Genomic DNA, 14,794 nt, shown 5'->3' with positions numbered 1-14,794 from the left:
ACCATCCATGGTTTACAGGTGAAATGTGTGGGTTAGGGGAGGAGCCAGGATCCATTGAATTTCTAGAAACAAGAGATTCTGCATGATTCTGGAAATCTTGAGCAACTCACACAAAATGCTGGAGGAACTCAGCAGGCCGGGCACTATCTGCGGAGGAGAATAAACTGCTGATGTTTCAGGCCGAGACCCTTCATCGGGACTGGGAAGGAAGGGGGAAGAAGCCATTCCAAGTTCCTCCCTCCTCCCCTATCAGATTCCTTCTTCAGCCCTTTACCTCTTCCACTTATCACCTCCCACCTTCTTGCTTCATCCACCCTTCTCCCACCCACCGACCTTCCCCCTCACCTGCCAGCTCGTACACATCCCCCCACGCCAACTTCTTATTCTGGCTTCTGCCTTTCCAGTTCTGATGAATGATCTCAGCCCAAAACATCGACTGCTTATTCCTCCCTATAGCTGCTACCTGACTTTCTGAGCTCCCCCAGCACTTTGTGTATCTGTTGCACCATTGTAGTTTCTGACGAGAGTTTGCTAATTTTCATATCATTACTGTACAGTATGTGTTGGCGTGCGGCCAAGTGGTTAAGGCGTCGGTCTAGTGATCTGAAGGTCGCTAGTTCGAGCCTCAGCTGAGGCAGCGTGTTGTGTCCTTGAGCAAGGCACTTCACCACACATTGCTCTGCAATGACATCAATGCCAAGCTGTATCGGCCCAAGTGCCCTTCCTTTGGACAACATCGGTGGGGTGGAGAGGGGAAACTTGCAGCATGGGCAACTGCCGGTCTTCCATACAACCTTGCCCAGGCCTGTGCCCTGGAAACCTTCCAAGGCGCAAATCCATGGTCTCACGAGACTAACGGATGTCTATTACTGTACAATATACCTCATGTATGTAGGCCAATAACAATAAACTTGAATTCAGCATATAGACTGGTCACAGGAGAATCGAAACAAGAAGTGTAACTGAAATCTTTGCTCCTCTCAATGTTTCAGACAAGTGCTGTGCTATGCTCTGGAGGCTGTGTTCTGCTGGCTACCAGCGCCCTGCTGGCGATCGTTACCATCTTCCTGCCAAGTGGTCAGTGTGAGAAGAGGATCTGCACACTAGCTGGTTACATGCAGACGACAGCGGGTGAGTGAGTCTTCCAGAGTACCTCTCTCTGTGTCTCTTGGCCACCACTCCGCCACAGTGGTGTTTAAATCATGGGAGCTCCATGTGGGATTTAACAATCACTGTTCACACACAGTGGTTAATTAGATGGCTGATAATTAAATTTACGGTTGTGTTTTCATGGCAACTTTTGCAGTAACTCATTAGCAGATAGCATCAAACCTTCAAACTAAGTCAAAGCAATATCAGCTCATACCTATCAAGGTTTGTAAAAACCATGAGACATGGGAGCAGAATTAGGCCCTTTGGCCCGTTGAGTCTGATCCGCCGTTTGATCATGACTGTTTTATTATCCCTCTCAATCCCATTCTCCTGCCTTTTCCCTGTTACCTTTGGCGCCCTTACTAGGCAAGAACCTATCAACCTCGGCTTAATGATTTGACCTTCACATACGTCCCTAGTAATGAATACCATAGATTCACCACCCTCGATCTAAAGAAATTCCTCCTCACCTCTGTTCTAGAGGGATGTATTCTGAGAGTGTGCCCTCTAGTCCTAGACTCTCTCATTATTGGAAACATCCAATATAGAGGATATCAATACGATGTATAATATCTTACAGATGTTACATCCACAAGTTCCTGAAGTGCACACCAAGCAGAAAAGAATCTTCGACAGTCAATAGTTGAGTTTATTGCCATTTACACAAGTCCGTGTGTGCAAAGGTGCAGCGAAAAACATACAGTATTGCAACAGCATCACGAGCACATGGCGTCATATAAACAGTATTCATAAGAAAAAACATAAATTATACCCAATGTTTACAAGAAAGATTATAAAATGTTTACACAAAAATACAAGGTTTATTTTTGTACAAAGTGACCAAAGTGATCATTGTGTTGCCGTACTGAAGCAATTATTGTGGTTATGCCGGTTGGTTTGAGACCGAGTGGTTGAAGGGAAGTAGTTGATATTGAACCTGGTGGTGTGGAACTTCAGACTTTTATACCTCCTGCCCAAATGGTGGAATCTTTGATAATCGATGTTGCCTTCATGAGAAGTGATGTGTTGTAATGTATTGGGCTGAGACAACTATCCTCTGCTTGTTAGATTCCAGTGCATTCAAATTGCTGTACCAGACCATGATACAACATCTCCAGTAAATGTGCTGAGTGTTATTGTACTCAAAGTTAATATTAATATTATCTCCATATCGAAAGCACAGATTCCTTGATGGAATACGTTTCCACAGGAGGTTCTTTACATGATTGTGTCTTCATGAAGGTTTGAGTGTAAGTTCTATCAGAGCCATCCTAATCTATTCACCGTCCAATAGTTATGCAAGAATATGTCAGGGAGAGGAAATCTAGTCATGATCTACCTTCTCATCACAAAGCTACTGAGACCAACCATGGTTCACTTGTCTCAATGTTGGATTAGGGTGTGGAATTGTTTTGTTTTGTAGTTTAACTTTCCTATGCTTTTTTGTAGTGTTACTTAGTCATTTAAATACATGTAATTGTTCAGTGGATTTTACAGTGATTAAGTTGCAGTTGGCTTCTGAATTTTTCTTGAAGCCTCTTCGTTCCGAGTAGCAGATGTCATACCGCTTGAATAGCATTGTAAAGGTTTGGGTTGGCGCTGAAGGTTTTAGATGAAAATTACTCCATCTATCGAGTGAATGTTGGCAAAGATTAACGAGCTCCAAGCCTCTTGTGAGTGGTAAACTAGTTAGATGGTGACTGGAAAGGTTTTCTACTTCCAGGATTAATGTTTCCATCAATCAGAAGCCAATGGGCTGGGCAAAATTATGTAGTGTATTCACAGGCTCAGCTGCTGAGGGAGGTCCAGAAGTGTGCGCGAGAGAAGACAGCAAGCAGATTCACCACTTATTCTTGTGATCACTCAACACCTACGCCCAAATGCTGATGTATAATTAATGTGCTCCTCAGAATCTAAACTGGATACGTCCCCAATCCAGCTGGGTCTTAGAGGGTCATAGAATCATAGAAAAGTACAGGCCCTCGGCCCATCTAGTCTGTGCCAAACCATTTAAACTGCCTGCTCCCTTCGACCTGCACTGGGCCCATAGCTCTCCGTACCCCTACCATCCATGTACCTATCCAAACTTCTCTTAAATGTTGAAATTGAGCTTGCATGCATCACTTGCACTGGCAGCCCGTTCCACACTCCCATGACTCTCTGAGTGAAGAAGTTTCCCTTTATGTTCCCCTTAAACTTTTCATCTGTCACCCAAAACCCATGGCTCTTTATAATTGCATCGATAGGCTGGGACCAGGTTAGATCTTGACACCAGGAACTTGAAACTGCTCACTCTCTCCACTTCTGATCCCTCCATGAGGATTGGTGTGTGTTCCTTCGTCTTACTCTTCCTGAGATCCACTATCAGCTCGTTTGTCTTATTGACATTTATAGATTAGCTCAAAATTCTTGTTTCAATATATTTTAAATCTAGAAACTGAGATGGTAAAATGTGAAATAGTGGGGGCTGAATGCTTTTTCAAGGCACTGTAATGAGGATACAAGAGTAAGGTGTACGCTGTTGCTACCTCAGGGAGTGAGCTTGTGTCAAAAAGCAGGATGTGCTCTAACTAGGTTAGTGTCAGTTTCTTCTTCTTCCAGCACCTAAAATGGAAGGAGAGCAAGCTGCCGGCATATAGGTGTATAAGGTGATGACAGGCATTGATCGTGTTGATAGTCAAAGGCTTTTTCCCAGGGCTGAAATGGCTAGCACGAGAGGGCACAGTTTTAAGGTGCTTGGAAGCAGGTACAGAGGAGATGTCAGGGGTGAGTTTTTTTACACAGAGAGTGGTGAGTGCGTGGAATGGGCTGCCAGTAATGGTGGTGGAGGTGGATACAATAGGGTCCTTTAAGAGACTCCTGGATATGTACATGGAGCTTAGAAAAATAGAGGGCTATGGGTAACCCTAGGTAATTTCTAAAGTAAGGACATGTTCGGGACAGCATTGTGGGACGAAGAGCCTGTATTGTGCTGTAGTTTTTCTATGTTTCTCTGTTTCTAGTTGTAGCCTGCCTCATCTCAGTGGGAAAAGTCTGCTTGCATTCAACCCTTCTATAACCCTCATAATTTTGTATACTTCTATCAAATCTCCCCTCAATCTTCTATGTTCCCGGAAATAAAATCCTAATCTATTCAATCTTTCCTTATAACTCTGGTCCTCCAGTTGCAACAAAATCCTTGTAAATTTTATCTGTACTTTTTCAACCTCATTTACATCTTTCCTGTTAGGTGACCAAAACTGCACACAATACTCCAAATTAGGTCTCACCAACGTCTAATACAACTTCAACATAACATCCCATTTCCTGTACTCAATGCATTGGTTTATGAAGGCCAATCTGCCAAAAGCTTTCTTTATGACTCTATCTACCTGTGACACCACTTTCAATGAATTATGGATCTACAATGGCACCAGCTTATTTTTTCTCCTTAACCAGGGTCTCATTATATCTTGAAAACGAACGCTCCCTAAACCTGGCTATCTTAACCTTTTATTCTGACAGGCACGTACAAGCAAGGTACTCTCAAAATTTCATTTTTGAAGGCCTCCCACTTACCAAGTACACCTTTAGCAGAAAACAACCTGTTCCTGACCACGCTTGCCAGATCCCAGATCCTCTCTGATATCATCAAAGCTGGCCTTTCTCTAATTTAGAATCTCAACCCAGACTTATCTTTCCTCAGATGAATTCCTGTTGGCATTTTTCAAACCCAGCTAATGCATCTCTCTCCAGCAAGGCAAAGGAGGGAGAGCCACAGAGTCATACAGAACAGAAGCAGGCCTTTCAGCCCATCACATCTATGTTGTCCATTTTGCCCATTCTCATCAATCCCACTTGCCATGCATGAACATTGTGGGCATGTTACATTGGGTTCGGAATGAGGTGACTCTTGCAGGCTGCACCCGGCACATCCTTAAGTTATTTTGAAGAGACCTTACTTGTTCTGATGAGGTAACAAAGCACACAGACAATGGCAATTAGACAGTCTGGAGGTCGTTGGAATAGAAGAGGCCTGAGCTGGTGTTGGAGGTTGATCTGTGTGTACAGGTAAGGGGATGGGGAAGGGTTTGATTCGCTGCTTTTGCTTGTTGTATGTTGGCTATGAGTTGTTCTGCTGGACATTGTGGGCATACTGTGTTGGTGCCGGAAATTATTTAGAGATTCAGCACGGAGCAGGCTTTTCTGGCCCTTCAAGCCACACCGATAGCAACCCCCGATTTAACCCTAGCCCCATCACGGGACAATTTACAATGAGCAATTAACTTACTAACTGGTACGTCTCTGAACTGCAGGAGGAAACCCAAGAACCCAGAGAAAACCCACGTATTCCATGGGGAAGATGTATAGGTTCCTCACTGATGACGTTGGAATTGAACTCCAAGTTCTGACACTCTGAGCTGTGATAGTGTTGCGCTACCTGCTACCCGTGAGCGGCCCCAGAACACCCTTGTTGTGTTGGTTGTGAACACAAACGACACACTTCACTGTATGTTTCGGTGTGCGTATGATACCTAACTGTGAATGTGAATCTGAATGCCTGTCTAAATGCCTCTTAAACATGGCGATTGTATCTGATTCCAGTGTTTCCTCGGGCACTGATTTCCAGATATCAACAGGTCTGTGTGCCAGCAAAGGAAAGATACCCCTCAAATTCCCATGCCGGGTCAGTCTCTGGTTCCCAGACAACTGGCTGCAGTGGTGGCTTCGGAGAGACTGCGGGCCTCACTGAGTCCTCCATTCACTTCATTCACAGCACATGAGTGTCTAAGGTCAAGGCAGGGTTTATGGTCAAGCCCTCATTGTGCCTTTGTAAACCACTGCAGTCTTTGTTCTGGAGGTACTGCACCAGGCTGTTGTGGAGGAAGTTTCCATCCTGCAATGCTGAAGGAACAGCCAGTCAGGGTGGTGTTCCCACACGACTCCTGTCCTTGCATTAAAGTCAAAATAGAGTTTATTGTCGTATGCACAGGTGCAATGAAAAATTTACTTGCAACACCACAGGCACGTTGCATCAGATTCACGACATACACCAGGAAACCATCAATTAAATATAACTTATATATGACATGAAAGAACATACATGCAGTGGCCACTTAATGTACATCTGCTCATAAATACAAATATCTAATCAGCCAATCATGTGGCAGCAACTCAATGCATAAAAACATGCAGACATGGCCAAGGGGTTCAGTTGCTGTTCAGACCAAACATCGGAATGGGAGAGAGAGTTCACGGGACTCAAAGCTGCTGTGCAGGTTGTCTGTGTAGTTCAGAAGGCATACGGTGTATTAGCCTTCGTTCAAGAGCTGAGAGATAATGTTACAGCTATATAGGACCCTGGTCAGACACCACTTTGAGTACTGTACTCAGCTCTGGTCACCTCACTACAGGAAGGATGTGGAAACTATAGAAATGGAGCAGAGGAGATTTACAAGGATATTGCCTGGATTGGAGAGCATGCCTTATGAGAATAGGTTGAGTGAACTTGGTCTTTTCTCCTTGGAGCGATGAAGGATGAGAGGTGACCTGATAGAGGTTTATAAGATGATGAGAGGCATTGATCATGTGGATCGTCAGAGGTTTTTCCCCAGGGCTGAAATGGCTAACATGAGAGGGCACAGTTTTAGGGTGCTTGGAAGTAGACACAGGGGAGATGTCAGGGGTAAGTTTTTCACACAGAGAGTGGTGAGTGCATGGAATGGGTTGCCGGCGACTGTGGTGGAGGCGGGTACAATAGGGTTTTTTAAGAGACTCCAAGATAGGTACATGGAGCTTAGAAAACTAGAGGGCTATGGGTAACCCGAGGTAATTTCTAAAGCAAGTACATGTTCGGCACAGCATTGTGGGCCGAAGGGCCTGCATTGTGTTGTAGATTTTCTATTTTCTATGCTTCTCTGTTTAAATATGATCTAAGTGACTTTGACTGTGGAATGATTGTTGGTGCCAGATGGGGTGGTTTGAGTATCTCAGAAACTGCTGATCTCCTAGGGTTTCCACACACAACAGTCTCTAGAGTTTACAGAGAATGGTGTGAAAAACAAAAGAACATCCAGTGAGTGGCTGTTCTGTGGGACAAAACACCTTGTTAATGGGAGAGGTCAGAGAAGAATGGACAGATTGGCTCAAGTTGACAGGAAGGTGACAGTAACTCAAATAACCACGTGTTACAACAGTGGTGTGCAGAAAAGCATCTCTGAATGCACATTAATGTCGAACTTTGGAGAGAATGGACTACAGCAGCAGAAGACCACGAACATACACTCAATGGCCACTTTATTAGGTACCCCCTGTGATTACTGAGTGTAATTAAAACAAAACACAATAAAGTCCATTGGAGTGCAAAGTGGCCAGAGTGTTGCTATACTGAGGTAGTGAATGTGGTTGTGCAGGTTGGTTTAGGAACTAGTTGGTCAGAGGTCAGTAGCTGCCCATGAACCTGGTGGTGTGGGTCTTCAGGCTTCTGTACCCCCTGCCTGGTGGTAGCTGCATGTCCCAGATGGTGGGGATCTTTGATCATGGGTATTTCCTACTTGAGTTCAAAGTAAGTATATGTTACATTTTTCTATCACAGATCTGAGATGGAAACTTTTAGATAGGCACATGGATGATAGAAAAATGGAGGGCAATATAGAAGGGAAGGGTTAGAGGATCTTAGAATAGGTTAAAAGTTCAGCAGGGGCTTACTGTGTTGTAATGTCTTACTACCTTGAGATTCATTTTCTTGCAGGCATTAACGAGAAAATAAATTAGATTATGAGGACACGCAGTCCTCTTTTGTTGTCATTTAGTAATGCATGCATTAAGAAATGATACCATGTTTTTCCAGAATGATATCACAGAAACACATGACAAACCAACTTAAAAACTGACAAAAACCACATAATTATAACATATAGTTACAACAGTGCAAAGCAATACCGTAATTTGATAAAGAACAGACCATGGCATGGTAAAAGTCTCAAAGTCTCTCGAAAGTCCCATCATCTCATGCAGACGGTGAACCTCCAGCGCCACAAACTTGCCGGTGCAGCATACTGGAAGCACCTGACCGCAGCCGATTTGAGTCCGTCCGAAAACTCCGAGCCTCCGACCAGCTCTCCGACACTGAGCACCGAGCACCATCTCTGCCGAGCACTTTGACCACGGCCCCGGCAACAGGCAATAGGCAAAGCTGAGGATTTGGGGCCTTCCCCTCCAGAGATTCTCGATCGCACAGTAGCAGCGGCAGCGAAGCGGGCATTTCAGAAGTTTCTCCAGATGTTTCTCCGTGCTTCTCACGGCTGTCTCCATCAACTCAGGATTGTGCACGGCATCCTACTTCACAGATACGATATCATTCGGAACGGCCGCGCGCGCTGCGTCATGCCGCCATCTCCTTGTAATACAGTCGAATTTATGAAAAAAACTATCCTTTAGCAAAGTGTGACAAACAAAGGAAGACAAATGGTGCAAATTTTAAAAATTACTGAGAACATGAGTTGTAGAGTCCTTGAAAGTGAGCCTGTAGGTTGTGCAATCAGTTCAGCGTTGAGGTGAGTGAAGTTATCCGCGCTTGTTCGTGAGCCTGATATTTGAGGGGTTATAACTGTTTCTGGACCTGGTGGTGTGGGTCCTGAGGCTTCTGTACCTCCTGCCCGATGGTAGTGAGACAAGAGAGAGCATGGCCTGGATGATGGGGGTTCCTGATGATTGATGCTGCTTTCTTGTGACAGTGCTCCTCAGTGTGTGGAGGGCTTCACCCGTGGTTGAGGCAATGCTTATTGTAGACAGTACAGATGGTAGGGAGGGATGTTTCCATGATGTGTTAGGCTGAGCCCATTACTGTCTGCAGATTCCTACTCTGTATGAGAGGCAGTGGGGTTGGTTTCTATGCCCTTAACTGCAGGCATCAGATCAAATATACAAGTAAAGATGATAAAATTAGGACTTTCAAAAAAAGAACTGGATCACCGCTGAGTGAACTTTTAGAATTTCAGGTGCACAGTTAGAGGATGCCCAAGTCCTGACCCAGGGTCGTTAGTTCAAACTCCACGACTGTACCTGCAGAATTTAAACTGAAGTGGTTAAAAACAATAAATACATTCCTAAACAGCAGCCAGGAAGCTGCAGGATTTCATTAAGACGACGATTGATTCGCTAACCACAATAACTAATCTGCTGAGGAACTCAGTGGGTCGAGCAGTGTCTGCGGTGATGGTGAGGAGGAATCGTTGACACTTCAAGCCAAAACCCTGCGTCAGGACGAAAAGCGGAGAGGGGAGGTATAAAGTGGAGGAGGATAGTGGTAAGATGAGGTCCTGAGTTCATCGGTGAACTGAGGAGGGGTGGAAGATGACAGGCAGGCTGTCTGTGGTTCAGGGAAATGCATCATCCTCCTGTCCTCTCCTCGTAACCCTTGACCTCCTTTTAACTAATTAGCACAATTTCTTTTTCGACTCTTTTTGTTTATTTAGTGATACAATGCAGAGTAGCCTCAGTGCCCCAGCAAACCCCGACAAATCCTATTAACCCTAACCTAATCACGGGATAATTTACAATGATCAATTAACCCACCCGGTATGTCTTTGGACTATGGAAAGAAACCGAAGCATCTGGAGAAAATAGTCGGGAGAATGAGGAGATTATAGATCGTAGCTACAGGGAGGTAGTTACGCCAAAGGAGCAGAGGGCAGGAAATTTGGTCACTGTCAGGCGAGGGAAGAGGAAAGGGCAGGCAGAGCAGGGTTCCCCTGGGGCCATTCCCCTCAACAACGAGTATACCGCATTGGATACTGTTGGGGGGATGACTTACCTGGGACTAGCTGCAGTAGCCGGATCTCTGGCACTGAGTCTGGCTCTGCACTGCAGAAGGGAGGGGGGATAAAGAGGAGAGCGGTAGTAATAGGGGACTCGATAGTTAGAGGTGCAGATAGAAGGTTCTGTGGTCGTGACAGAGAATCCAGGATGGTTTGTTGCCTCCTGGGTGCCAGGGTCAAGGATGTCTCTGATCGATTGCATGACATTCTGAAGTGGGAGGGTGACCAGCCAGATGTCGTGGTGCACATCGGTACCAATGACATAGCAAAGAAGAGTGAAGAGGTCCTGGACAGTGAGTATAGAGAGCTTGGTAGGAAGTTGAAAAGCAGGACCTCAAGGGTGGTAATCTCAGGATTGCTACCTGTGCTAGGTGCCAGTGAGGGTAGGAATAGGATGCTCTGGAGGATAAACACGTGGCTGAGGAACTGGTGTAGGGGACAGGGTTTCAGATTTCAAGATCATTGGGACCTCTTCTGGGGCAGGTGGAACCTGTACAAGAGAGATGGGTTACACTTGAACCACAGGGGGACCAATATCCTTTCAGGGAGGTTTGTTAGTGCTATTGAGGAGGCTTTAAACTAGATTTGCAGGGGGATGGAAACCAGAGTGCCAGAGCTAACAGTGTGGCTGGGGTGAAAATAAATGATGTTAAAAGTTCAAGCAAATCCGCTGATAGAAAGGTTGTGAGTGGTGGTAGATATCTTCTGAGGTGTATATATTTCAATGCTAGGAGTATTGCGGGGAAGGCGGATGAGTTGAGGGCGTGGATTGACACGTGGAATTATGATGTTGTAGCAATTAGTGAAACTTGGCTACAGGAGGGGCAGGACTGGCAGCTTAATATTCCAGGGTTCCGATGTTTCAGATGTGATCGAGGCAGAGGAATGAAAGGTGGGGGAGTAGCATTGCTTGTTAGGGAAAATATTACAGCAGTGCTCAGGCAGGACAGATTAGAGGGCTTGTCTACTGAGTCCTTATGGGTGGAGCTGAGAAACAGGAAAGGTATGGCCACATTAGTGGGATTGTATTACAGACCACCCAATAGTCTACGAAACTTGGAAGAGCAAATCTGCAGAGACATAGCAGGCAACTGCAGGAAACATAAAGTTATGGTGGTAGGGGATTTTAATTTTCCATACATTGATTGGGACTCCCATACTGTTAGGGGTCTAGATGGTTTAGAGTTTGTAAAATGTGTTCAGGAAAGTTTTCTAAATCAATATATAGAGGGACCAACTAGAGGGGATGCAATATTGGATCTCCTGTTAGGAAACGAATTAGGGCAAGTGACAGAAGTCTGTGTAGGGGAGCACTTTGGTTCCAGTGATCATAACACCATTAGTTTCAATTTGATCATGGACAAGGATAGATCTGGTCCTAGGGTTGAGGTTCTGAACTGGGAGAAGGCCAAATTTGAAGAAATGAGAAAGGATCTAAAAAGCGTGGATTGGGACAGGTTGTTCTCTGGCAAAGATGTGATTGGTAGGTGGGAAGCCTTCAAAGGGGAAATTTTGAGAGTGCAGAGTTTGTATGTTCCTGTCAGGATTAAAGGCAAATTGGATAGAAATAAGGAACCTTGGTTCTCAAGGGATATTGCAACTCTGATAAAGAAGAAGAGGGAGTTGTATGAAATGTATAGGAAACAGGGAGTAAATCAGGTGCTTGAGGAGTATAAGAAGTGCAAGAAAATACTTAAGAAAGAAATCAGGAGGGCTAAAAGAAGACATGAGGTTGCCTTGGCAGTCGAAGTGCAGGATAATCCAAAGAGCTTTTACAAGTATATTAAGAGCAAAAGGATTGTAAGGGATAAAATTGGTCCTCTTGAAGATCAGAGTGGTCGGCTTTGTGCTGAACCAAAGGAAATGGGGGAGATCTTAAGTAGGTTTTTTGCGTCTGTATTTACTAAGGAAGCTGGCATGAAATCTATGGAATTGAGGGAATCAAGTAGTAAGACCATGGAAACTGTACAGATTGAAAAGGAGGAGGTGCTTGCTGTCTTGAGGAAAATTAAAGTGGATAAATCCCCGGGACCTGACAGGGTGTTCCCTCTGACCTTGAAGGAGACTAGTGTTGAAATTGCAGGGGCTCTGGCAGAAATATTTAAAATGTCGCTGTCTACAGGTGAGGTGCCGGAAGATTGGAGAGTGGCTCATGGTGTTCCGTTGTTTAAAAAAGGATCGAAAAGTAATCCGGGAAATTATAGGTCGGTGAGTTTAACGTCAGTAGTAGGTAAGTTATTAGAGGGAGTACTAAGAGACAGAATCTACAAGCATTTGGATAGACAGGGGCTTATTAGGGAGAGTCAACATGGCTTTGTGCATGGTAGGTCATGTTTGACCAATCTGTTGGAGTTTTTCGAGGAGGTTACCAGGAAAGTGGATGAAGGGAAGGCAGTGGATATTGTCTACATGGACTTCAGTAAGGCCTTTGACAAGATCCCGCATGGGAGGTTAGTTAGGAAAATTCAGTCGCTAGGTATACATGGAGAGGTGGTAAATTGGATTAGGCATTGGCTTGATGGAAGAAGCCAGAGGGTGGTGGTAGAGAATTGCTTCTCTGAGTGGAGGCCTGTGACTAGTGGTGTGACACAGGGATCAGTGCTGGGTCCATTGTTATTTGTCATCTATATCAATGATCTGGATGATAATGTGGTAAATTGAATCAGCAAGTTTGCTGATGATACAAAGATTAGAGGTGTAGTAGACAGTGAGGAAGGTTTTCAGAGCCTGCAGAGGGACTTGGACCAGCTGGAAAAATGGGCTGAAAAATGGCAGATGGAGTTTAATACTGACAAGTGTGAGGTATTGCACGTTGGAAGGACAAACCAACATAGAACATACAGGGTTAATGGTAAGGCACTGAGGAGTGCAGTGGAACAGAGGGATCTGGGAATACAGATACAAAATTCCCTAAAAGTGGCGTCACAGGTAGATAGGGTCGTAAAGAGAGCTTTTGGTACATTGGCCTTTATTAATCAAAGTATTGAGTATAAGGGCTGGAATGTTATGATGAGGTTGTATAAGGCATTGGTGAGGCCGAATCTGGAGTATTGTGTTCAGTTTTGGTCACCAAATTACAGGAAGGATATAAATAAGGTTGAAAGAGTGCAGAGAGGGAACATTAAGGGGGGCTTCTTCACACAGAGAGTGGTGGGAGTATGGAATGAGCTGCCAGACGAGGTGGTAAATGCGGGTTCTTTTTTAACATTTAAGAATAAATTGGACAGATACATGGATGGGAGGTGTATGGAGGGATATGGTCCGTGTGCAGGTCAGTGGGACTAGGCAGAAAATGGTTCGGCACAGCCAAGAAGGGCCAAAGGGCCTGTTTCTGTGCTGCAGTTTCTATGGTTCTAACTTCCCCTATACAGCTGTGTTTTCGCTCACCTCTCATAACTTCCCTGTAGTCATAGTCATACTTTATTGATCCTGAGGGAAACTGGGTTTCGTTACAGTTGCACCAACCAAGAATAGAATATAGATATAGCAATATAAAACTATAAATAATTAAATAATAATATGTAAATTATGCCAGGAAATAAGTCCAGGACCAGCCTATTGGCTCAGGGTGTCTGACCTTCCAAGGGAGGAGTTGTAAAGTTTGATGGCCACAGGCAGGAATGACTTCCTATGACGCTCAGTGTTGCATCTCGGTGGAATGAGTCTCTGGCTGAATGTACTCCTGTGCCCACCCAGTACATAATGTAGTGGATGGGAGACATTGTCTCCCCACGCCCTTCACGTACAGACTGCTTACAGACGGTGCTGGAATTGCACTCTGAACGACAGAACACCCTCGCAATGTGCTGCCCGTTATGCTACAGCAGTGCTGCAGTCATTAAAAAATTAATCTTCCATTCTTGCATTCTGTGAAGTATCCTCTCTTAATAGCTTAAGTTAATTTTCCCCTTGGCTCACCCATAAAGTGTTTGCTTTCGAAGCTCTGTCCTGACTCCCATGATAATTGAACAAATCATGCTTACGAGGTGGCTCGGTTGTGTAGCAGTTAGCGGAATGCTTTCCGGTGATCAGTGATCAGGGTTCAATTCCCGTTGCAGCCTATAGGGAGCTTGTACGTGCACGGGTTTCCTCCCATGTTCCAAAGCCCGGCTATAGGTTGACTGGGCATTGTGAATTATCCCGTGATTAGACTAGGAATAAACTGGGCGGTGCAGCTCGAAGGGCCAGAAGGGCCTAGTCTGCACAACAAATACATAAATAAACATACAGGTTAGTACGTTGTGGGCATGCCATGTTGGTGCTGGAAACTTGCCGATGCTTATGGGCTGCCCCCGGCACATGTTCAGATCAGCAAAGCGTTCAGCACAGACAGCAATCGGTGCATCACGTGCCGTCACATCGGTGCATGCTTTTCCTCCAGCTCATTATCATCAATAAAGTTTGATTTCTCAAAGGGCATGAGTTGAGCCTTGGAACGCTGAACAACATCTGCCTGCCTGGTGAGATCTGTCTGAGTGAACCGTAACCAGGACTTGTGACATGAACCAACTGCCCACACGACCATCCACCAGCTGCTCCCATGGCATCACGTGACCCTGATCGGGGTGGGTGGGGGACGGTGGCTGAGCAGTGGCCTAAGGTAAACTGCAGGATAGCAGGGGGAGGAAGTGCCTTATATCCTCTTTGGTAGAGATGTGTCTCCACCCCATCAGCCATACAGTATGTTTCAATCTATATGTCAAATAAAACTAACCTTTAATCTTTATATGATGGGCAGACACAAACCCAAGCAGACTTCATCCTCCCTGCTCATTATCTCTCCTGAAAATTATACAGCTTGACGTTTGGATGAACGTCAAAATTATTAGGGAAAAGGACTTCAT

The 14,794-nt window shown here is 45.0% G+C and overlaps 1 protein-coding gene across 1 annotated transcript in view; it reads left to right on the top strand.

The window, feature by feature from the left end:
- Positions 1-14,794, top strand: part of LOC140187607 (LHFPL tetraspan subfamily member 7 protein) — a 364,864-nt gene that overhangs the window by 212,529 nt on the left and 137,541 nt on the right. Inside the window, exon 2 of the mRNA XM_072243104.1 lies at positions 993-1,131. Coding sequence (XP_072099205.1) covers positions 993-1,131 — 139 coding nt within the window. The remainder of the gene's footprint in view (positions 1-992; positions 1,132-14,794) is intronic.

Source organism: Mobula birostris, chromosome 25, assembly GCF_030028105.1.
Source record: "Mobula birostris isolate sMobBir1 chromosome 25, sMobBir1.hap1, whole genome shotgun sequence".
Classification (NCBI taxonomy): Eukaryota; Metazoa; Chordata; class Chondrichthyes; order Myliobatiformes; family Myliobatidae; genus Mobula; species Mobula birostris.
This window is presented reverse-complemented; position numbering and strand designations above follow the sequence as displayed.